Source organism: Xiphophorus couchianus, chromosome 11 (genome assembly GCF_001444195.1).
Source record: "Xiphophorus couchianus chromosome 11, X_couchianus-1.0, whole genome shotgun sequence".
NCBI classification, from domain to species: Eukaryota; Metazoa; Chordata; class Actinopteri; order Cyprinodontiformes; family Poeciliidae; genus Xiphophorus; species Xiphophorus couchianus.
The window spans coordinates 11,690,605-11,716,478 of NC_040238.1; the positions used below are offsets into that span (position 1 = coordinate 11,690,605).

General features: G+C 37.2%; 1 protein-coding gene across 1 annotated transcript in view; it reads left to right on the plus strand.

The window, feature by feature from the left end:
* The first annotated feature begins 648 nt into the window (after nt 1-648).
* LOC114152992 (F-BAR and double SH3 domains protein 2-like) overlaps nt 649-25,874 on the plus strand; it is a 43,242-nt gene continuing 18,016 nt past the window's right edge. The window contains exons 1-10 of the mRNA XM_028031196.1: nt 649-893; nt 5,032-5,129; nt 8,140-8,185; nt 13,393-13,469; nt 14,500-14,644; nt 17,561-17,694; nt 19,015-19,069; nt 19,159-19,287; nt 19,381-19,503; nt 21,465-21,560. Of these exons, the coding sequence (XP_027886997.1) occupies nt 873-893; nt 5,032-5,129; nt 8,140-8,185; nt 13,393-13,469; nt 14,500-14,644; nt 17,561-17,694; nt 19,015-19,069; nt 19,159-19,287; nt 19,381-19,503; nt 21,465-21,560 (924 nt within the window). The 5' untranslated portion in view covers nt 649-872. The remainder of the gene's footprint in view (nt 894-5,031; nt 5,130-8,139; nt 8,186-13,392; nt 13,470-14,499; nt 14,645-17,560; nt 17,695-19,014; nt 19,070-19,158; nt 19,288-19,380; nt 19,504-21,464; nt 21,561-25,874) is intronic.

The window sequence follows — 25,874 nt, forward strand, 5'->3', positions numbered from 1 at the left end:
CAAAACACAAGCCTCTTACCATTTAATATTTTACAGCGGATGACAGGAAAACTACCTAATGTATATTTGTTCTTAACAGGTAAATAAAGCAATAGGTAGCTTTCTAATCTGTTATATTCTACTCTAAATTAAAGTTATAAAGAACTTGAAAACCAGGGATGTTTTTATACACACACACACACACACACACACACACACACACACACACACACATATATATATATATATATATATATATATATTTAATAAAAATATTTGGAATAAAAAAATAATGCAACAAAGAATAACAAATAAATAAATAAATAAAATTACTATAAACTTGTAAAAATACCAGCGATAGCTTTGAAAGTCTAGTCAGCAATTACAGTTTTATATTAACTAACGGTTCAACAGTATAATATGCGCAGCAGCCCTTATTTATTCAGGTAACTAAAGTTCCGTAAAATGTAAAAGTATTAAGCAGTAAAATAAAACAAGTTTACAGTAAAATAAGAAACCGAAGTAGATCTCTTTGAGACCGATTCCTACGGCACCATTGTTCAATAATTAAAACGTCCGAACCTAACTTTACTCTGAAAAACCCTTGCGGAAGTAGAGTTTTATAATACAGCGGACCATGGCGTTTATTTTGTGGCGTCAACCGGAAGTGGATAGTGAACTGTGCGGCGGATTGACGCACGGTTTTCTGTTCCCCGGGGCCACAGTGTTTTCAACGGGACTCAACTTCGCTGCTCACTGGACCCGCTATGGCTGCTTGACCCGGGCTGGAACTCCGTCCGTCCGCTTTCCATCTTGCCCCGAAAGCCATTCGTACGAACTTTTCTGGGTAAACTTTTGGACTTGTTGGATCAGTTTTATGTCCAGAACCAAGGATGCAACCCCCACCGAGAAAGGTGAGATTTCTTTTTTCCTCTCTCTCCTTTTTTCCGCGGCTGTAGCCTCCTAAGCTAGCGTTACTTCGACGTAGTGGTGCATATTTAATGGTTGGAAATGTACGCTTTGTTGCTACTCGCCTGGTTCACACGGCGGACTTCCACTTTTGAACGTCATAAAACACATAAACTGTTGCTTTCCCCGTCAGAACCACTGCGGTTGTTTAAGTGAGTAAAAAGGAAGAAAAGTTATTAAAAACACTTGATGCGCTGCAGTTTCCCCTTGTTTTTTTTGTGTTTTTTTTGCGCTCATCAAACGTGGTTCGTTCGCTCTGAAAATGAAAAACGGTTCTTCAACTATTTCCCTCCAAGCTGTCTGCGAGTTAGAAACTATTTTTGAGTTATAATAACTGAGGTGCTCTGTTAGTTTTTGCCTGTAAAGTTTGGCATATTTATAACCTGTAGTATGTTAAATTGATCAACTTTTTGGGATATTTCTGTTATTTCCAAAAGGATGGAGGGGCTATAAGCTATTTAAAGTCTAAACTATCCTCCGGGAAGCATTGCAGTGCATGTTTTATCATTAAGTTAAGCCTTAAAAACGCAAATCCCTGCAGACATCAGTCTCTGTGGAAGTATGTGGACATAGTGTCATATTTCAATAACAGCACAGACCATTTTTGTCCCAGTCCTCTTAGTAAATATGTTTCAGTTCACTGAAGGCTCATAAATCTACACTTATTTATAGCAATCCTGACAGTATTTTTTTGTATTTGGACTTTAACGTCTGATGACCAAAACGTTGTTAAAAACGTCTCAAACAGACATGTTGACAGAGGATATGTTGGTTATAGTGGTGCATGCGGTTAAACTGTAGCTGTAGTAATAGTCAGTGTGCAGCTTTGTATGGGAAACATTTGCGTAATTGTTTGTATTTACTAAAGATCTTAGAATAAAATTTCTTGCAGATAAGTTGTTTTTTTTTTCTGATTTGAAAGGCAGAAAAATCAGATTTGGATGAAAAGCGGAGGATATAAATCAGAATTTTCAGCATTTAACGCAACGACTTGAGCCATTCAGGGGAAAATAGTCGATTATTTGTGCACCACTGCTCACCTTTTATGTGCAAATGTGTAATCAAAGTATATTCTATCAGACTCTTTTCTTCAGCAGTTTGCTGCAAATATATAATAGTGAATATTTAACCTCAGAGCTGCTGTTAATAACACTTCTAATCACACCTGGTCTGAACTCTCTGTAGTATTTGTGTCACTTCCAGTCAGACAGACACACTCTGCCCTGATCAGCGCTGATAGTTAGTACTGCTTCACTTTTTAACTTTGTGTAATTGTTGAATTATTAACCACTAGATTTGTATCAATGTTAAATTAACACGGATGAGTGTTAATCTAACACTTATCCAATATTAAAAACACTTAATGCGCTGCAGTTTTACCTTGTTTTTGCACCGATATGACAATTTGGGCTGATATTAATACTGCCATAATGACGAATATCCAATATTTATCTATATATATAGATATATATATATATATATATATATATATATATCTATATATATAGATATATATCCCTAAACTTTCCAAAGCAAAAAAAGCAATCACACTGCTTGCATAGCTTTTTTCCTTTGTGTGTATTTTGAAGTATCGCACTAGAAGAGGTTGATAGAAAATGCACATTTAAAAAAAAAAAAAACATACTCAATTTCGCAAAAAAAAAAAAAAAAAGGTTGTGTGCTTGTTTGAGCTGGTTTCTGGCTTTTCTGAAAAAGACATGGTGCACTAAAGGGGAGATGGAAACATTTGATAAATGAGAAACTCGACCCTCTCCTAAAACACAAATGGCAAAAAAAAAAAAAAAATTCAAATAAACATCGGTTGTTGATATCGGTCCAGTTTCACGTATTGGACCAATACTAAAAAATTTTAAATAATAAATAATAAGACAAAAACCAATACTAATATTAACATTGTCCGATAACAATGTTGATGCAGATATATTTTATATCCCTACTTTAAACTGTCCAGCAATGTTCGTGATGTTTCTTAAAAGGCAAAATACCTCTGATTATTTTTTTAAATGATGATATTTACTAGCTCCCAACATTACTGGAATATAGCTTCTGCTCCATTCCAGTAAAAGTAGCTTCATTTGAAGCCCAGCTGAATGCAGGTTTCATGGTGAGATTTTCAATCATTTTTTTTCCCCCCCCTGTGTATTAAATGCATCAAAACTCAGAACCCCTGTTATTTTCAGTTTTTCAAAACTTAATACTTTAATATGTTTCTTTCAGTTTGAGATCGTATGAAAAGTTCAGGGCAATAGATGAGCTGTAAATGAGTATGATTATGTCATTTTCTCGTTTTGTGATCCAAAGCTTCCTCTGTGAAAGAAGCTGCAGCTCAATTTATTACAGTTTTCTCTGCTTTGGTCATTTTTCACTCGTAGAACCTTTAGAGCCCCGTCACAGTGAACATGTGCACTCAAGTCCCTTTTATGTGAAATACCATCAACCAACCAACAGGCTGCTGTCTGCCCGACTCCACTTAAAACATTTTGTTTTAATGCCTTTAAGAGAAATGTCTTGTCCGTTTGCTCTTGCAGCTCTAGAAGAGACAAAACGTTTCTCTACTGCAGAATCTTTTAAGTGTTTTCAGACTTTCTTTGGTGTAAATAAGCTATAAAATAAGTAAATGAGTTATAAAAATCCAGAAGATTCTGTTTCTCTCCTAATTTTAAAATGTTTAGCTTAAGAATCTTTGATAAGTGGCAAGAATTTCTGCGAAGGTAAGCTACACAGGAAGTGACATCATCATCCTGGTGTATCGACGTCACAAATATTCGAGTTTTGTTTCCATTTGAAGCAGCTCTGAATGTTGTATTATTTCCATGTGATTCTTCTGTTTGCTTCTAGACTGGCTGCGTTAAACAAGTGAGGCCAGAATTATTCAGACTCCTGACTAGGGCTGAAACAATTCATCAGATCAATCAAGTATTGAAATAATCGTCAACTGATTTAGTGAACGAATAATCGTTAAATAAAATCATCCAGATATTAAGAAAAACTGCACAAATTACGTACATTTTACATTGAAGATAAAAAAAACCCTTTCTTTGTCTTTAAATATGTTTTGCCCAGAACTCCTAAAGTAGCTCGTAGCTTTAGCTTCGCTGTGTTCAAATTCTGCAAAAACAACTGATTAGTTTGTTTAGTTGCATTTTAATGTTTTACTAATGTTGTATAAAATGCTTAAGTGATTAAATGAAAAATCTGCAAAATGTGTCAATTTCTTAATCCGATTTTGTTAGAATAATCGATTGATCGATTGCTAATAATGGTTAGCTGCAGCTCTAATCCTGGCAGATTTTGGTTTATAGTCATGATTTGACTGGAATCTGTGGACGGCAGCTGAAGTTTAGGGTGATGGCACAGAGACCTGCCAACAAAAAGAGCATGTCAGTGCAGAATGCTGCTCTGTATTTATAATTATCTGATTATTAACCAGCCGTGCTTTAAACTGAACTATTAGGTACATGTTATATAACTGTGGCCTCCTAGTAAGTGCTTTATTAACATGTTTTCTAAATCTGTTTATTGGATTTTATTTCAAACAGTCATGTTGTGGAACAGTTCTTAATGTGTGATAAAATCATGCAGTTGAGGTAAGATGTGTCTGCCTCTGTTGGTCAGAGGCCTAATCTCTTTAAAACGTTGCAGGTTAAAGTTTATCGAATTAAGTGGAAGGTGACAAAATATACTGCTCAAAAAAATAAAGGGAACACTTTAAGTGTTAAACACCTGTTTAAGTGTTCCCTTTATTTTTTTGAGCAGTGTATTAGTGTATTGACTCGTCTTTTGAGAGACGCTGGTCTCATTTCTCAACATAAAAATAGCTTCGTGTTTGAATAAAAATCATTTCAGATAAAGGTCTGTTGGTTGTATGAACAATTTTGAACTCAGCTTTACGGCTGCCTCTCGTTTAATTCAACCCGACTCAGTTTGCTGTTGAATCGCAGCGTTTTTAGCGCTTTAGCTTCAGGAGTGTAATGAAACCTGCCATGAAACCCAGAACTCCTAAAGTTCTGGGTTTGTTAGCCACTTCATGTCACAGCTGGTTTGGTTTGGTTTCCCTGCCAGGTAAGGCTGACCCAGGAGCTGAAGCACACGCAGGCCGAGCAGATGAGCCACTTACAGATAAAACACCAGACAGAATGTGACCTGCTGGAAGACCTGAGGTAAGCACTGGGGTTTGGATAATTAAGTTACAAGTCAAAATCGGATTTATCTTTGTCCTTAAAACAAATTTGTTTGAGCATCTGAAGCATTTAAGTGGAAGAAAACAACAAAATGAGTAAATCTGCAAGGAACCAAGACGTTTTTACTGTCTGAGGTAGTTTTTTTTTTCTTTTTTTTCCATGTTTGCAAACTATGTATAAAATTGATCCAAACTTCAAAGTCTGAATAAACCACCAGACCTTTAAAGTATCTAATAGGATTTCAAACTTTTTCTTTTTTGTGGGCTCTAGTGTCTCTTATTTTTTGAAAGTAGGCTGACAGGAAAAGGGGGGAAGACATGCGGCAAATGTCGTCGGGTCCGGGAGTCGAACCCACGACGGCTGCGTCGAGGACTCAAGGCCTCCAAACATGGGTCGCGCCAACCACTACGGCACCACGGGTTTCAAACTTTTAATGTGAAAACCAGGGATCCATCCATCCACGTTTTTCACTTCCAATACTGATATGTTAGGTTTAGTGATACAATCCGATACAGAAGAACATCGCTGAGTTGACTTAAAATGGTTTTGTTTTCTAAATAGACAAAGATTAACTAAACTACAAGTTTATTTGATAACTCTGTACCAGTATAGCTCACCTAAATACACCTGCATCTTCACAAGTTTGGTCAAGCATGTAAAACAACACAACTTGAATCTGTTCAGTCAGTGCAGTTAGGAGGAATTACACTGACATTATTATTTATGAAAAATAAATAATAAAGAATCTGACAAAAACAAACTGCAGCAAACCTTCATTCTAAAGGTTCAGGAAGTGCAGTTAGGAATCCTAAATATAATGTAAAATAAATAATGTTTTTTATTTTTTATGCTCAGAGCACAAAGTAAAGAATTAGGCTGAATAGATCTGCCCTTATGGATTGGGAACATTGTCACCGACACCTGATCTAGAATTATATTCGATATCAGGACGAATACAGATATTAATATCAGATCGTTGCATTTCCACTTTGAAGTGTCTAACAGGGTTTCATCTGCAACTTTTAACGTGATAAAATGTGAAAACTCAGTAGAGATCAAATGTTTTGTGTCTGAAATGTATAAATCAAACGGATCAGGCTGGATAACGTCAGGACCTGTAAACCCACACAGGAAGCTTCACGTTGAGCCCTTTTCAGGCTGAAAAAAGCCAAAAGGTTGCGGTGATGTTTTGTGCTAAGCTGCCGATCTCTGGCTCCCCGCTTCCTGTCTGTGGTCGGGTGCTGGCGCTCCGGCCCTCCGGCCCTCCCAGCAGCTGGAAGTCAAGGTCACAGAGAGCTGCCAGATGTTCCCGCCGCCCCGAATCGTTCGCCGCGGGAGGTTCTGCAGCTTCACTCGATCGGAAACGACGTTCCTCTCTCCGCTGAAGTGATTCAGCAAACTGGAAGCTGCTCGTGGCTGTCAGCAAAAGCTCTGCATGGGAAAATGGCAGGAAGCGATGGAGGAGGGGAGAGAGAGAGAGGGAGCGATGGAAACGCGGCGGAGAGGAAGAGGCGGAAGCTCCCAGGAAGTACAGCAGATTGTATAGAGTCAGGGTGGAGCAGGCGGCCGAGTCTCGACATGTTTAATGACTTAATGATGATTTTGCTGCGGGAGTTTTTCCCAGGGCACTGACTTACATATCACAAACAACAAAGATGTTGTTTGTGATATGTAAAAACTCATAAATAGTTCAGAAATTGTAGAGCTTTGTTATATATTGCGCCTGCGGAGGTCTCCATCTTTTCACCCGTGCAATGCATTCTGGGCCGATGACTCGGGTAGGTTACAGTGGACTAAAGTCTATAGGCTAAACTCAAGAAGTCAAGGAAGCCAACAAAACATCTGGATTGAGGCAAACTGCCTCAAAGTTTTCATGTGCCGTTCTACACGAGATATCTGTTGAAACAAACAAACAGGGTTGGGTTGCAATCTAACGGAGCTAACACCATTAGCAGGAGCTAGCACCATTAGCAGGAGCTAACACCATTAGCAGTAACTAATGGGAAATCTAACTAAGTGGGAGCTAATGAATGACAGTAAAGCATATTTAAGTCTTCTTAACAACCATTCTAATATATTTGAGAAAATGTTTTGGTCCAGATTCTTACCGTGAACAGCTTGAGTTACAAACTGCAGCTCCTTGCAGAGTACACTCTGCAAGGAGCTTCTGGTTTGGCATTTCCTTCTGGTTTGGCATTTACACGCAGCAGCCTTTTCTTTCTTCTTCATCCGTTTCATCCTCCTCATCTTCATCTCCTCTTGTCATTTCTACATTTCCTTCTGCTTCAACTCACTCTGATCTAAATGAAATTGGCTGAACATTACTCTTTGCATGAAAATGACTGTTCTGGCTGAAAGGAGCTGGTTTCGTAGAACCTAATAAGCCTCATCTACCCAGGATGCATCGCAGCGTAAACAACACCGTGATCTCTGTGTGACAGTATTTTATTTAAGCTTATAACCCTAAGCAGGTTACAGTTTTTCGTATATTTAGTGCTGGTTTTACATCTGATATTAATATTTCTCATTGTTTTATAACTAATTGTATATCCTCTTAAATATATAAAATTTATTGTAACAGTCACTGTTCCTTTGCACAACTGGCTAAAATAAGCTCCTCCCTCTTCTGAAGCCATAACTACACCTGCTTTTATCCCACAGAGTATTTTTACATTCTTCACTTCAAAGTCCATTTTATGCACTGAAAGTTTCTAAGAGTTTACACTATGACTCCAAGGTGTGGTGGTTTATTATCTCAGGCAGCCATTGTGTTATAACAATGACTTAAATATTATATGTGATGTTAAACTGGTTTTGTTGCACCTCAAGTGCAAAACAATACAGTTTTCTTTCACCAAGCTGCATAGAATCTATAAATTTAAGGCACCAAAGTCACATTTAAAAGACCAGCAGCAGCGCTCTGTTTGATGTGGTGTCTGACACTTAATTGTTCTGGATCATCACTGAAGTTTCTCTTTCGTTTCTGCAGGACCTTCAGTCAGAAGAGGGCAGCGGTAGAGCGGGACTACGCCCAGGTAAATGAAATTGTCCGCGTTGTTGTCCTTTTAGCCCCACTGCCGACGCTCGTTAACGCCACCGCTGGAGCGCCTTGTCATTTGGGACGCTAAAAATAAATGCTTCTTCACGCCCTCGAGACACACTGGGCCGAGGATGTGGCATTTAAAAAATCGGTTTTGATTCACTTGTGGCCAGATAAGCCATGAAAGTCGACAAGCCTCAGAAAAAAACATCCCAGCTTCCACTGCTGGTCGGGTATCTGACTTCCTCCTTGCCGTCTTGTTGATTTTGTTTTTTTATGGTTGTTTGTTTTTGCCCCCCTCTTCCTGAAAACACGGTTGGGATATTTGGAAATTCCTCTGTGTCCCAGTTGGCTCTGATTTTCAGCCCAGTGAGGAATCTGTTCCAGCAGGCACGTGCAGAAAGGGGGGCTAGGGGGGCTTCAGCCCCTGCCCCTTTTATCCTTGATGCCCCTAGTGCCCTTTTTGAGTTTAAAAAAAAAAATATATATATTTTATTTTTTTATTTGTATGTCAGAAGGTCTGTTTGTGCCCCTCAGCAATAATATTTAGCTAAATATAATAATTTAGTAAAAATAAACTAGTCTGGCTGCCCTCAGTCTAATAATGACTCTCAGAGCCTCCATGTTGTTCAGACTCCGGGTCCATGGTGAGGAGGAGGCGGATCTGTGTCCTCTATCAAATTATGGGCAAGAATATTTTTTCATACACTGGTTTGTAGGTCTGATGTTGATGTTAGAAAAACTGTTTCTGTTTATATTTTTATAATCGTCCTCGCTATAGCGGGACAAAACCCGCCTCGCCCATAAACACAGAAATGTTTTGGCTGCAGAGAAACTTCTGACTTTAACTTCATCATTCTGCTAAAAGCCCGGTTCACTACAGGCAGCTTGAGTCAGATAGAAACCAACAGATAGAAAGAATATCTGTCTTTACGTCAGACATCCTGATATAAGACACAGTACCGACTGTCACCACGAGTCGCAATTCAGCTCAAAGCCCCGGTACCACCTGGTACCACCTGGTACCACCCGGTTTGTTACAGTGCAGTTCTTAAATGCCAATAGTGCCCTGCAGAGAAAAACAAATATCTATAGTTTAATGTGTAACTAAAACCGCTTTGAAGTTTTCCCAGTTATGTCGCGTGTTCTTCCATAATCTCGCGTGATCCCCTGATCTCGCTAGATCCTCTTCGGAGTGAGATCAATCTGACTAAATTGAATCACGTTATCTCAAATTGAATACATGTTATTCAAGTTGAGACAAAAAACAATTGTCTCGCGTGGTCTCGTGTGATATCCCGTGATCTCACTCATCGTCTTCAGCACAATATCAGTCTCACTATAATGAATCATGTTATCTCAACATGATTAAATTTCATAAACGTTAAGTTGTTGAATTTCTTGTTTATCCAACATGATTGTATCACGTTTTTGTTTGAAACATGAAATTATTTAGTTAAAAGTACATGATTTTCTTTTGTTAATGTGATAACCCCCTAAGTTGATTTTTTTCAGTGTACTAACATCAAACTATTATATAGAGGTAACCCCTTTGAGCTTCTTTGATCTATAAATCAGTCTGCAGCCAGGTTGTTCTAGAGGTTAAATAGATATTGTTAGGGCTTAATTAGTAAAATGGCAGCAAATTAGCTTATTTCATAACTTCATAACCTTTGACCTTCTCTCCTCTGGTCTGTTTAACAGCTACAGTCTCAGATCAGCTCAGATCTCCAGGACTGTCAGCAGCAGAAACAGAAACTTTATACCTGTTGGGGAAAATATAGACTAGATTTGCTTTGCATTTCCCCACATGATGGCAATGATATAGTAGGAACCAATTAGATTCTTGATTAATATGGGTTGTTGCTATGTTGTTGTACGGAGTTTTTGTTCAATGTGCCCCTTTTTTAACTTTGAGCCCCGGCCCCTCCATAGGTCTCTGCATGTCCCTGTACTCCAGAGCTGTAAAGAGTGGGGCCATGTTTGTAGTTTTCAACCAAACAACCCACATCTTAATGTTGATTTTTTTCCCTTTCTTTTATTTTGTGTGCATCTGTATAATTAAATTTAACATCAAAAGTGCATGCATTTAATACCATATTTTTTAAATATTATAAAGACTCATTACTAGACCTGTCAAAATAAACCAATCAATCTCATGAGCCCAATAATTTCCACTTGCATGATTTATCATTTTTGGATGATAAAAGTCTTCAGTCTGGTGCTTTGGTCTCAACAAGCTCTTTTTTGATGGACAAATTTGGTTTACAGAGACTTCATAATTCATTTTATTTGTTGTTTCTGTTGGATTTAAAAAAATTTTGGGGGGATATTTAAAATGTCTTTCAGTTCCAATGTTAAAGGTTCATTAGAACTTAAAATGTATTGATTTTTGAGAATGTGTTACCAATAGTATTGTTTATTGCAGTAAGTCTGGGACAATTTATCATCCAGCAAAGTTTTTTTTTATCACGACAGGGGCCTTTTGCATGAATTACAGCATGAACATAAGACTGATCACTTCCATGACAATTTATAAATTAGTTTTTTTTTTCTTCATTATTTCAGTTTTGAAAGGTAAAAATAAATCAGATGTTAATCGATTTGTTTTCATATAACATATATTATTATCTGCAGTCCCATACAGATTAAAGAAAAAGCAGCAAAAGACATAAAATCAAACGTGAACGTCATTAAAAATAAATATATCAGCAATTACATTTAGAACCATTCCACACAAGATGTTTATTCCTTAGTTTTGATGATTGTGGCTTAAAGCTAATTAAAAATATAAATACATAAGACCAAAAAAATATTTTTAATAAATGTGGGGCTGATGCACAGTGTATTGGCATAGTTCAGAGTATTTGCTCTCAATATGTGGGTGGGGCTCCATGAATTACTGCATCAATGCAGCGTAGCATGGAGGAGATGAGCCTGTGGTTCTGCTGTGCTGTGTGTGTAGTTAATGAGTTTACATTCCCTTCACTGTCTTTCACAGGGCATTTCTTCTGTTTGGTTTTTCTTTGCTTCCTGTCGCCTGCTTTCTAGATTCAGTGATTTGTTTCACAACAGAAGGAAGTAAAACATTATTCAGTTTATTGAACTCATCTAAATATATCAAGCATTTTTAAAGAAAGTGACCCAAGTCCTGGTTTTATAACTGAGAATAAATTTGTTCGATCAAGCTCCAAAAAATTCAAAAAATAGATGTGTATTGTTTTTGTTGTTTCCCTTGTAATCCCTTGTAAATTTTGTATCTATGATTTATAAATTTCCTTTCCCTACAAAAAAGCAAACAGACAAAAATTCGGAACTACTTTGCTTGAATTTAGTTTTCTTTTATTTTCTTGGTAAAAGTTTGACATGATAATAGTGACAAACAGTTTGGACATCAGATCCCCAGTTTAGGCAGAACAGTTTCAGAGCAACTAGATACACTCTTTATTAATTCATAAAAATGATAATTAGTTCTCCTTCAGGGACGAGCTGGCAGTAGTCTGATGTGTTGGTTATGTCTGATTGTTTATTCAGTGTTTGAATCGAAGTGGGTCAGACCGTCTCTGGAACAGTTTGCTCCCTTTAGCAGCTCTCCTCCTTTCAGACCCGTCTCTTATTTTCCTCCGTCTCTTACACCTGCAGGCGGCTTCGGCTGTCAGCCATTGCTATTCGTATCACACTCCGGTTAAGAAGCCCTCCTCTGTGTGGCTCTTCCTCTGCCATTCACGGCGCCCATTAGTCCGGCTCAGTCCGTGATTGTCCCTCTATCTGAGGCCACAGTGATGGCGTCTGTAGCAACTTCGAAGCTTTGGCACCCGGATTGCCCAGATCAATGAGTTCACGGCTGCTGCCTCGCCGGCTTCAGGACTGCATAAACCGGCCCTGTCTTTTAGAGGTAAAGGAAGACAGATGAGCGCTTGTTGGGCCTTAAAATAGTTGTTTCTTTAAAAAAAAAAAAAAAAAAAGAAGAAGAAAAAGTCAAATTAAATAGAAAACTTGCTTCTATTTGGAGCCAGAAGTGAAGTAAACGCATTGTCTGTTTGAACAGCGAAGCCTCAGACTGCTGCATAGATTTATTTTTGGTGAAAGCTCTGGCACTTTACCAAAACAAATGGATCCCTTGAGAACTATTTTGGAAGAGCAGATTTTTGTTTTTTTGGAGTATGTAACTTTTATAAAAAAACATTTTTTTACATATTTGTTGGCATCAGATTTTAGCAGTTGGAGAATTTCTCTCTTGTCTTTGGTAAAAAAAAAAAACACGATCCATTTTTCCCGCTAGCCCTAGATTAGCACGTTTGTTTTGGTTGTATTTACTAGAGGTGCAGAAAAAAATGTATTCTATAAAGAATCGATTCAAAATGCTCAAATGTTGAATTTAAAAGATGTTGTATGCCTTTGCTGCTCTTACTTGTGAGCATTTTGCATATCACTTTACACGTCCATGTGGCCACTATATATATTTTGAATAAGTCTTGGTATTTTTTATTTAAGAAAAAGCTAGGAAGCTAAGCTAATCTAATCTAATCGTAGTGATTTAAAGGGACGGGATGTGTATTTTCGAGGCACATAGTGCCATTTTATAGCATAATCAAATTAATGTTACCTTCAGTTGTTAAAAAAATGTTGAATATATCAAATATGACTTAAGAGAAATTTTCTTTCCTGATTTAAGTCCTTGAAATTGGGACTCTGTGTCTTTAAAAACTCCTGGTGCTTCTGAAACCCCGCCCTCACAACTCTGCTTCTGTGTTAACCCTGGTAATCTATTTTTAAATGCCACAAACATGGATTGCGTAAACCGAAATGAATGATTATAATAAATAACCTCTGTGCCAATCCCACTTGTCACATTTCTGGCTCCGCTGCTACCACACTTTATGCTGAGCAGATAAAACACATTAAACAAAAGCTGAGACTCCACAGATTCCAACATTATGCATCACAACGCTCCACACCAAAGCTGCTTCAATTAACAACCATTATAAAAATTTGTCTTATTCTTCCCGTCTTTCCATGAAAGGACATTTTTGTTAGTAAACGACGCTACTTTTGATTATGATTATGCAACTTTAGAGCTGACAGCTACAATTAAGCTCGAGTTTGAAAGGGTTAAATTGCTGGTTAAGTTTAATATGGTTACATTTATTCTCAACATCTTTGTTTTTTCTCTTTCTTTCTTCCTTTCTTTCATTTTTTCAGGCTCTCCAGAAGTTGGCGAATCAGTATCTGAAGAGGGAATGGCCGGAGAGCGTTGCAGAAAATCCAGCAGATCACAGGTTGGTTCAGTTTACTGTGCTCTCTGTGATTGTTTGCTTCTGTCTGTCATAACTTAAGATAGAAGTGCTTCTATTTTTTTTGTTTCGTACCTCAACTTATTGCGCAAACATTTATGAGCAGGTGTTTTTTTTTATTGCCGTTTATATTCCTTTCTTCCTGATGAGAAGTAATGTGCCGTTCAAGGACGTTTGACTTTATCAGTACGCTTGCTACTGTTATAGAAGCTTAGCTTTATGTTTGTGAATTTTAGTACTCTACATTTATTTCCTCAAAAGATTTAAAATATTTTGCTTTAAATTGTTCCTCAAAGCACAAAATTTCTACTTAGGACCAATAAAACTTTAAACCTGTAAATGGGATGGTTTTATTTTACATCATCTTTCAGAAAGAGGGAATAACTTAGAAGTTTGTCTCTGAGATTGTATCTAAATGGCTTCCTACTCGTATATTTCAAGAGTTTATTATTTTTGATGACTCAAATTTTTGTTTCTGCACAGAAAATATGAACATTTTGCATTTAAGATAAAAAACAAACAAACTTGTCTGTAAATATGTTCTATCCAGAACTCAAGTGGCCATTTTAGCTTTTCTCAGTTCAAATTCTGTAAAAAAAAAAAAAAAATGCTTAAGTTCTTAATGAATTTTTTTTAAATTCAATTAATCAGCAGAATAATCTATTACTTATGCAGTAACCAAGTACTTACTATAGATGCTCTTCACACTTATGTATTAAAACCACTTTTTTGCTCTTGTGTAATATTCAAATTTCCCGAAGAAAAATAATATTGGATTTAATTGATTGTAAGCCAGAATCATCATAGCTTATATATCTATGTACAAGGTTTTCAATTATATTGATTTTGGAAGTTTAGATTTATGTGTTTTCCTGCTTATTTTTTTTAACCTTCCTGTTACTTGGACAGAAAGTTACCCTGTATGCTTTTCTCTAACTGCAAAGAAATTACATAAACCAGTTGCTCGGAACCATAAATCATTGTTTCCTGCATGTTTGTCCTTCTTTCTCCTCAGGAACATGTTCTGTGTGTGGAGAGCGTACCTGGAGGGCACCGTCCAGGCCACGCAGTCCAGACTCAGCGCCTGCGATAACTACAAGCTCCAGGTCGCAGACGCAGCCAAGACGGCGCGGCTGCAGAAGGAGCAGCAGCTCAGGAAGGTAATTCAGGTTAATTACACAACTCTGCTGCGGTTTCACTCACCTCTGGCTTTTTTAAAGTCAAGTTTATTTGTAACACATTTCAGGAACAAGGTAGTTTTAAGAGCTTTGTCTCATAAAAGCATCATACAGTCACCAATTATGAAACATGCAACAAACATTACATTTTGTCAAATGTCGTCGTCAAAGTGATTCAGCAAATACACATCAAATATATTGATCTATGTTCCAGTTATTATTAATCAAAAGCAGCTCTAAACAGCTGGGTTTTTAGCCTTGATTTAAAGAAACTCAGTGTTTCGGCTGTTTTGCAGCTTTAAGGAAGTTTGTTCCAGATTTATAGTGGGTAGAAACCGAATGCTGCTTCTCCATGTTTGGTTCTGAGGATGCAGATGCAGAAGCCCAGAGAGGTCTGGGAGGTTGATATAACAACAGCTCTTTTGGTGCTAAGCCGTTCAGTGATTTATGAACTAACAAAATTATTTTAATCTCTGTTCTCTGAGCTGCAGGGAGCCAGTGGAAGGATTTTAAAACTAAAGATAAACACATGGCTGAGTTTCTCTAGATCTTTCTGGAACATTAGTCCTTTAATCCTGGAAATGTTCTTCAGGTGATAGAAGGCCGACTTTGTAATTGTCTTTATGTGGCTCTGAATGTTCAGCTTTGAGATTTAAGCCCTGATCACGAGTTTATAGCTGTAATAACTGAAGCTTTTTTAATGCTGCAGTCCAGGATCTGTTAAGATTATTTTTGGGTAAACTTTAAACAAAGTTTACATTTTCACTTAATCTGTGGAGATATTTGCATTTAAAGACGCTTGGTGATCTCACTCTGTGTCACATTTGATAACGGAAGATGTAGTAAGAGAAATATTTCACAGCAATTGCTGTCCTTCCCTTTTCAACCAACCACAAAAGGCAATTTTCTCACTGAAGATCACACCCACAGAATCACAAAGCTGTTTCCGTTCTGGGATCTGCTTCTTTCATCAGAGCAGAACTGAGATGAAGTTGAAACTGTGACCCCGGTTTTTAAAGTATGTGTCCCAGATGTCCGAACCAGCCTAATTCTACCCATTATGCTTCATGATGTGCTACACTGACATTTAAAGAGGGAGGTTTCAGCAGCTTACTGAAAGACACGCGATCGTTTGGGAGCAACCGCGGCTAATAAAAACAGTGGAAAAAGAAGATTAAAGAGGTGTTAATTAGAGTCACTAAAACACAGCTTAGGTTGTGTAAAATAATCTGTCGTGACCTGCAGCTTTGAGAAGCAGATACACACCAGTTGCATTATCAAAAACATACCTGGAGTGTTGCTTTGATTACTTCATGCATGTTTGAGAAAACCTTTCATCTCCATGGCAACCTCTGAGGTGCCTTAAAGGGGCTTTGCCATGTATTTTCCACAATCAAGTAACAAGGTTACCTTCAGTTGTCATAAAAATGTTGTTTATATTAACATGACTGAAAATAAACTTGACTTTGCAATAGGAGTGGGCATGTATTGTATTGTTTATCATTTATCGTGATACATTTCTAAGAATATTAATTTATTGTTGCCACAATAACGTTTAAAACCCACTAAAACCGTACTAATATTTGTATCCAGTGAGTATATCAATAAATATTTAAACATTTGAAAATATGATCAGTACGAGATAGAAATCAGTCCCTCCAGTATTTTCAGTTCCTTTTGTGACTTTTTTTTTTTTTGCAATCAAAATCACAGAATTTATGGAGCTAATTTAGGAATATTTGTAAGAAATTTTGCAGTACACTTAATATGATGGAAGATGTTTTTATCCCTCTCCATTTTGATCAGGACTATAACTTTACATAAAATAAGGCTGAGGCAGTGGAAATGAGAAATACTGCCACTTACAGTTGTGAGTTAGCATCACTGAAACTTGTTTTGTTGTTGTTGTTGTTGTTTTTTTGTTTTTGTTTTTTTACCATTTTTGCTTAAAAAAATACAACAAACTCACAATTATGCATTAGTGCAAAAAAAATGTCAGAATCTGTTGATTTTGTATGAATTTCCACAATTACAGAATCGTAAAAAACTGGAGGGACTGATTGGTGTAACTTGGCTGTATACAGATAAATACTGCTTTAATTTGCTTGCTAAAATAATATTTAATATTTAATAATATTTAACTGTTATCTTGGAAGTTAGATAAAGCTGATGGAGAAATACTCCAAAGAAGCTGCACCTGGAAAAACATCCACTCAGGGGAGCTGAATTCAAATGCAGGCCACACGTTTCAGATTCTGAATTGTATTATTTTATTATTACTTTTTAATTTTCTCTTTTACTTTGTGCCGGTCTCTTAGATAAAACTGTCATAAAATGCTTTAAAGTTTGGAATTGCCTGTCATGATAAAAAAAAAAAAAAGTTCTGGACAATAAATCGTCCCAGAAGTTATTGTGATAAAAGATGATATTGTTATTGGAGACCATTTTGAAGTAATACAATGGTAATATCATGATGATGCAAGAAAACATTCTCAAAGATCAATAAACTTTAAATTCTGATGAACAATTAAGTTTTTTTTCGGTAGACAGAGAGAAAAGATAAAAATGTTCAATTATGCAAATGGAAATTATTAAGCTTGCTTTAATTTGTCATGGGATTAGTTGCAATGTGACAGATTGTGAAAGGCTTCAGGTTGCTTCCTGATCCTTTTGCTCAGAAACATTAGAAGAGCCGCTCTCTGTTTCACTGCTCACACCTCACAAAGCTGCTCTTGTTTGCCCTCTGCGTTCGGGAGATGTCTCCATGTTTCCTGCATGTCACACATATTCAGCTGTTTTCTGTGCATTTTGATGAAGAGCATTTGCATGCTTTTCCAGGTGGATAAATCCTTTGCATGAATGTGTTGTGTGTGTGTGTGTCTGTGTTTGGCCCCCCAGTGCATCGAGCAGCTGACAGTGATCCAGGCGGAGCTGCAGGACTCGGTGAAGGAGCTGAGCAAGAGCAGGAAGAAGTACCAGGAGGCTGAGACCATGGCGCAGGCCGTCCGGGAGAAGACCGAGCTCGAGGCCAAGTACGACAGACCCAAACCAGCGTATTTGAAGGCTCACAGAGCGAAGTGTTGGTTAAAATCACTTCCTGTTGGGCTGTAGAGCTGCAAAATGCTCAAAGCTAGAACATCACGGTGCAGAATTCTCATAAAATTCCCATTTCATTCACACTTCCCAGCGACTGATTCACTCCCTGGCTGGACACGCCAGAACTTGTGCTCTTTTATCCCAAAGACGCCAGATCTGCAGATATAAAATCTGCTTTTTTATGGGCTTCAAACAGACAAAATGTCTCAGAGGAGTCCAGGAAGCTGCCCCTCTGCTCTTCATCCTGGCACAACATAAGCAGCTGGCGCCGTGACTCACTGCATTTCTGACATTTTTCTGCCCATCGGGAACGTTTCTAAAAAGCTGCGGCTTGACTTCATAAAGAAATGCTTTCAGGAGGGATTAACTGCTGGAGAATCGCTTGTTCTTGTACCAATAGTAATTTCTTTTGGGACGCTGTGAGTAAACATGTCGCGTAAATTCTTAATTTATCTCAGAACAGTCTCTTTTCACACAAATAATGAGGAAAAATGTTTCTTAAAAAAATAGTTTTCCAGTTTTTTAACCTCTGTGACACAAATATGTAGCAATCAAGATGGGTTTTTTTTCTATCAATTTTGTGAATATTCCCGTTGCGTCTCTGTGTCAGGTAAACGCCCCACAAATCCCTCACGTGTACAAACAGCAACAAGATGGATCAGTTAATCGGTTAATATTAGTACCAATATGTTCTAAAAATAGAGGACCAGCATCGGCCGACACAGATGGCAATACTGATAATTTGTGCCAAATTGGAGGTAAATTGGGGTCATAGAGATTGTTAAAAAAAATTGTTTTGAAACTAAAAAAAAAAGTAAACTAAAAAATGATACAAGCATTTTTTTTTTTTTTGTTGCTTGCAAAATTGCCAAAATGTGCCAAATATATCAATTGGTTTTTTATATTTACTTAATATATGCGGGACCGTTTTTGTTTTTTTGGCTGAAAATAAACAAAAATAATAGAAAAAGATTTGAAAATAAAGTTCTGAGCAACTTTTCAGTTTGAAAGGTTTTATTATTCCTGTTTTTTTTCAGTCTGCATTGTTTTCAATTTATCTCCATATGCATCCTGAGTTTTTAGGAGTCAAAAATGAAAGCAACTTTGCTCAGCATTTCTTAATAATCACTTCGCTGTACTTTAGCTTCAACTGGCTGTTAGAAATTCTGCTCAATTGTTCTAATTTAAACCACATTCTCACTGTAAAACAAGTATTTCTATTGCAAGTTTCAACATCTGATTTGTATGTTTTTCAGATCAAAGCTAAGTCTCTTCCAGTCGCGCTCCAGTCTCCAGAGGGCCAGCGTAAAGGTCGGATATTGACACCTTAAAAAAGCTCCTGCTTGTTATCTAGATGATGTTTGATTCTGCTAACTGTGTTTTTGCTGGTTTTATTTCAGCTGAAAGCAAAGAGGAGTGAATGCAACTCCAAAGCAACTCATGCCAGAAACGACTATCTTCTCACCCTGGCGGCCTCCAACGCTCACCTGCGGCGCTACTACAGCGCAGACCTCCTGGACTGCATCAAGGTGCGGCCGCCGGTCCAAACCGGATCTGAACGACTGCGGGTCCTCATGTCCCCCAGAGATAGCAACACTTTCTGTTTTCCTCCCGCGTTTCAGGTGCTAGACGGTCGAATCTACGAGCAGGTTAAAGATTACCTGGTCTCGCTTTGTCACACGGAGCTGGAGACGCAGCAGGCGGTGCACGACTCCTTCACCCAGCTGCTGAACAGCTCAGCCAGGGTGAGTTCATTCTGCCCACTCCTGGAATCAAACAGAGCATCACTTAATCCATCCATCCATTTTCTGTACACCCATGTCCCCTAGCGGGGTCGGCAGGGGTGCTGGCGTCTATCTCCAGCTAACGTGCCGGAGGAGAGGCGGGGTCACATTGGACAGGTCGCCAGTCTGTCGCAGGGCAGCATCACTTAATATTTATCTTTACATAAATTAATGCATAAAGTTCTTCAGTTCTGACATAATAAGTTGAAGTTTAACTCTCAACAAAGCCGCCTTATCTAAAGTGTTGCAGCTTCGTGGTTGAAATATTGGGTGAGCTTAGAAAAACAGTCAAAGGTCAGACACCTGGGCACATTTCACTGTAGTTATGGAGGGCAACAGCTGCAGGAAAGATTAGATGAGCCTTTATTGCACCCAGGTGAAGATTGTTTAACAGATTCTAATACTGAGCCAGTGTAATATTAATGAGCCAGTGTTTACGTTTATGTATTTGATTTAAAGTCTGGAAAACATTGAATTTGACTTTATTTTTCAGATTGGATTCATATGCAGAAAAGAAAATACCTTTACCGCTTTTATCGTGTTCTAAAAGATAGAATTTAAAATGGCATAAATGACTTTTTACATTTATTTATCATTAGAAACTTTGACTTGCCAAATCAAAAATTGTCTTTGTCCAACGTATTGTTTTGTTTTGATTGGTTTGTTATTGGCAGAATCTGCAATTATTCAAAATTCAAACAAACTCTGTTTTACTCTTATGTTTTTTTCTTAAAGGCCTTTTAGATTTTAAACTGAATCTGAGGTTGTCAAGCCGGGTCTGGTTTAGGTGGTGGAGTATTAAGACTGAGTATTAAAAGAAAAATAATGTGGCCATAGAACACATTTGCTCAACAAAAAAAAATCCCACTTTCTTTTCTATATTAATTTTACATCTTAACAAGGAAAAAAACACAAAGTTTCTCTATTTTTACTTCACAGTTTTGATTCACAGTGTTTTTTCTATGTTAAAGTGAATTTTTGATGCTTTTATGACCGACAGTGAAACAAACCCAACTTCAATAATCTTAGAGTCATAGTAACTTAAATGAATTCAGTGGTAAATTGTGAAAAGTTTTCGTTAAATAGATCAAAATGTGCAAACGTCAAATCAGTTTAATGAACCTGAGCTGAACTCGGCTGATTCAGGTTTTCCTGATTAACTGAAGCGGTTTGAGTTACTCGCCGCTGCTCAGTTACAGCAGCTCCAAAGCCGCTCACATTTGTTCGGGTCAGCTTGCGTCTCTGGACCCAGAGAGGGATTTTTGTTTCTTCTCACCACAGTATGAGCAAATCATCAGAGCAGGAGAGCAAGGGACGTTTATATGTAGAACACAATTCAGCAACAAGGTAGTTCAAAACATCAGACAAAACATCATGTGCTGGTATAACTTAGGAACGTGATGGAAAGTGGTAAAGTCTAGAGGAGAATCATTAATGTTTCAGTTCTTATTAATCAAAGATTTTTAGCTTTGATTTAAAGTAACTCATTGTTTCAGCAGTTTTGCGGTTTTCTGGATGTTTGCTCCAGATTAGAGGAGCATAAAAGCTGAATTCTGCTGCAGTAATCAATGCAACTAAACATGAACGCATGGACGAGTTTCTCTAGATCTTTCTGGGTCATTAGTTCTTTAATCCTGGAAACGTTCTTCAGGTGATAGAAGGTTGACTTTGTAACTGTTTTTATATGACTCTTAAGGTTCACTCCACTGTTAGAGTGAACCCTAGGTTGGAAGGAACCCTAAGAGGCCTGAAATGTGATTTCAGGCCTGATTAATAGTTTCTAGCTGTAATGACTAAAGCTGTCTGTTGACTCTAATTTGTTCCTCTTTAGGACCACAAATATTTAATGCAGTTTTGTTTCTATTTGGTCCCAGTTTTGGCACCTCCCGGCATTTGAATTGGTTCTTGTTTGTAATGTGCAGCTTCTCCAGGAGTTTCACCAGCAGACGTTTGTGCAGAAGAATCCTGTGTTTCAACAAGCCTCAGATTTCCTTTATCACCCCGTTGACTCAGATAAGGTAAATGCTGATTTTTTGTTATTTGTCTGCCTTTCCAACTTTACAGTCAGTCATCTCTTCCACGAGAAAATTAAAACTGGAACTCATTTCTATGCATGTTTTCGATGCGTCCACTTCTCTGTAAGCTTGCTCAGTTCTTTAGGTCTGCACTGCCAAAAGCTCACACATTAACCTCTAGGTGTGTAAAGATGCATGTATTCATTCTTTCAGGGCGCTTTGGGTCGCCTCAAATGCGTACAGAACGAATCCAGTGTTGTTTTTATATTTAAGTGACATTTCTTGTCTTTGACTAAAACATCACAACTTTAATTTTAAACACTTTAGCCATCAGTATTTTAGTTTTTGACTTGTAGACTCAATCTGCTGTCATTCAAAAGTTGAAAAAATCAATTTAATGAGTTTTTCTACTTTAAACAACTTCAGATTCAAGTTGAACATGGTTTGGTAGAAATGCCACTCTAAAAAAAGCTATTTTGGGGAATTTTTACAAACAAAATCAAAGCTGCAGAAGATAAGAGTAACTTTACAAACTGCTTTAAACATGTATTTTTGCAGTTTGATGCTTCAGTCTTTATTACACTAGTAAAAGAGTTACAGATGTGGAAGTAGAGCTGGGCTGAGGGGGTCCAGATGCCAAACAGGAAGTGAAATCAGAAAAAACATAAAGTGATTTTGGCAAGTTGTTGATTCAGGATGTGTGGAAACCAGAGGTGTTCACAAGTCTCTTTTTTTTTAAGTCTTCAGGGCACAAGTCCAAGTAAAATCTTATTTTTGGGACTTCAGTGTAACCTGAGTCAGAGTCTCGAGTTTGAGACTCGAGGGTCCGCAGATTGAGGTGAATATTTTATGGTTGAGTGTTAGGAAGGTTAATATAACTAGAAAACAATTTAGTAATTTGAGTCTGGAAAAGGTTTGGAATGAAAACAATTCAGTTTAAGGTAGAGACTTCTGACTTTATTCTGCATTGGAAATTTCCATAGAGCAAATCTAAAACTTTCTAAAGAAAATGCAGCTTGGGAAGCTGAGATAGATGGGCACAGTGCAACTTGAAACGCTATTGGCTGATGTTAGTGTAACCTGCAACTCACAAAAACAGGTTAATTAATTTATACTATATATATATAGGAAGTTGGGCCTAATCAGAAGATATTAAATTCTAGGGAACCCAGGTGTGAGCAACAACAGAACACACAGTGTCTACAAGAAAAGAGCAAATATTTAATATAATAAACAATTGTGGATCCACATTTAAAACAGACAAACAAATACTGCGCGCTTTTAAAAAAAATAAATAAATAAATTGAATACTTCAGTCTCCAATGAATTAATTCTTCAGTCTCAAAGTCTCTCAGCTGGTGACCAGTCGGGTCACTATCTACCCGTGCGCCTGGTCCTCTGGGCTGGGGCTCGCCATCCAGTTTCAGGTGAAGAGGGTCTTGGAATCTTTGGCCCTCCAAGCCAAAAGTGTACTGTACAAACTCCAAAAAAAAAAACCTGACCTATAACAAGGCCAAAGTAAAACATTTTAGCACATAAGATGCTATTTAATCATTTCTCAAGTTCTTCTTATTTTTTTCTTTCATGTTGTATAACAACAAGTTAACAGAACACAATTTTTCCAACATATTAGTAAAACTAAATAGATTAGCTTATATGTGGTAAAAAAAGAATATAATATACATTCAATCTTAAAATAAATGCAATTACATAAAACAAATACAACATACACAACAATAACAATACAAAATCTTACAATCAATTTTATTTTATATTAAATTTTATAATTTAATAGGTATTTTAGCCAATTTTCACCAAATTTACTTAACCAACTGCCGAGCGCGTGCGATGACTCACCGATGCTCCGAGTTGTCAACGGCTATTTTTCGGGCTTCAGCTGTTCACGGGGGAAACCCTCCGAGATCTAATAAAACCGAATGTAGTATTTTGAATTATATATTTAGTGAATTTATATTAATATTGTTTTCCTTACCAATTTCCAGATTCGTCAATTTCTTTAGCTCTCAAGCCTGTCTGCCGCGCTCCGAACGAAACAACTGCCAGCTGTTAAAAAGGGGCGGGACGATCAACCCCATTGGCCGACACGAAACCAGACCGCGCCAGCCATTGGCTGCCTAATCTGTCAATAGAAGCTAACACTAAAAGCATATTTCACATTTTTTGAAGATTTACGTAATTACCTTTTAGCTATTTTGGTAGAATAAGACATTGAATCAACATCTATTATTTTTTTCTTGTGTTTTTAAACACTGGGTTACATTAGCAAAGCAACAAATCCAGGAGCGACGGTCCACCTTAACTTTTTGTTCAGCGAGATTTTAATATACTTATGTTCTCCTCTCCCTCTCTGTCCACCATTGTAACAGACACAAAATATTTTGTTTGACATTGAATTTTAGGAAACTCCAGACCAGTCCTGAAAAAGGAGGATGCATGCGTATTAAAGTTTTTTGAGTCACACCTGTATTTTTTTTAAGGATTAGTTTTAATCATCTCACTGAAAGATTACGAAAAAATTATATTTTTAACTCAACCAACCACAAAGCTTTAAAGTAGCTTCTATCTTCAAGAAAGAATAAGGTTTTATTTTGATTTGTACAGTTTGGGATCCGAGGTTTTCACCTGTTGATGCAGAAGTTTTTGTACTGCATTTGGTTCAAACCATGAAAATAAAATTTATTCAACTGAATATTGTCTTGCACAGTCAGGGAGCATGCTAATTTACACTTGGTCATTATTTATTTTGTAATTATATGATCTGCTAAAGCAGCTGACTAGCCCTTGCCCTGGTTAAAGCGATATGTATACGTTACATGTGACCTGGTCAGATTTACATGGAAAACCCCCGGAGGGCTGACGGACCACACAGGCACTAAACCATCGTCTGCTGTTAGATTATATCTCTTATTTTACACCCAGTAATTACCCGTAGTGGTAAAGGTTAGTTGTGAAATCAGCTGAAAGTGCAGAATTATCAGGTCTTAACATGGACTGTTCACACTGTTTGTTTTCCATGTGCAGCTGTCACACATTTAGCCGCTGCACAACTTCTCTGAAGTGTGGGAATAAAAGCCGACTGTCGGACTGCAGGACCAAATCTGGGTCATCGCTTCACGCCGAACAACAGCTGTTGTTTGCTGAAGCTCTGAACGGTTCTGCCGACCCGCTCTGACACGGTGGAGCGAGCCAAAACAAGCCATAAACCTGAGCTTGTGGCTTTCAGTATATTAGTAAAGCTTTTTAATATGAGAACACTTATTCAGTTTTTTAAAACACAAAGTCACCAGTTTGACACTTTTTAGAGCTGCTTGGAGTTGTTGTAAAGTGAAATATTTTTAATGCCTCTGTAAGTTGATCAGCCTGGCCTTTTGAGTGATCCAAAATGTTCTGTTTTCTTGGGCCATTCGTTGGTTTGCTCTTTGAACTGGGAAAGAGAAAAGAACATTTAAGAAAGGCGGGGAATAGCTACATGTACTGCATCTGAAAAAATAATAGTGGAAAGGCTAGAATATTAATATCCAACAAAAACTGTTACCAAGGTTTCCTGTGCTTATATTATATCAGAAAATAGAAATGTCAAATAAACTAGTTACAAAGTAACAATAGCTAAAATTAGCACTAAGATACAGCACTTAACTTGCATGAAAATTAAGTGCTGTATTAATCTTAACCTGATTTTTGAGCATTTTAAGGTTATTGTACAAAAATATGTCTTCTGCATTCTTGGTTCATGTGTGTGATTTTATACTTCTATTATGTTTGAAATAAATACATAAATAAAGCAATAATTAGTCATGAAAAGATTTTATAACCCATCTTTATCATAAATGCAGACAATGTAACAAAATAATGACAATAATATTATTAGTAATAATATTAATTTGGGCTTAATAAACTGCTCTTACTGTGAGAATAAAGTCCAGACTCTAAGGGGAAACCTCTGTTTTTAGAAACCTGAAGCTTTGACGGCCTTCATGAAGTCTAATGAAGAGCGTTGTTTCACTTGGAACCAGCTATTTCTCATTGCTGAGTGTTGCAACAGTGAGATTTAATTTAAATCAGAAACGCCTCAGAAATCATATTGATGAGGAACAGGAAATGCATTCATTTCCTGTTTTAATATGATTTTATTTTCTTCCATTTATCTTTGTTTTGAGTTCTTTTTTGTGAAATATTTCAAGCATTTTTTTTCTTGTAGTTTTGATATTTATGGCTTCCGAAGGATAAAAACTCAACCTATTTTGTCATACTTTCTCCTTCCACTCAACTTTCTATGAGTATTTTTGGATATAACAC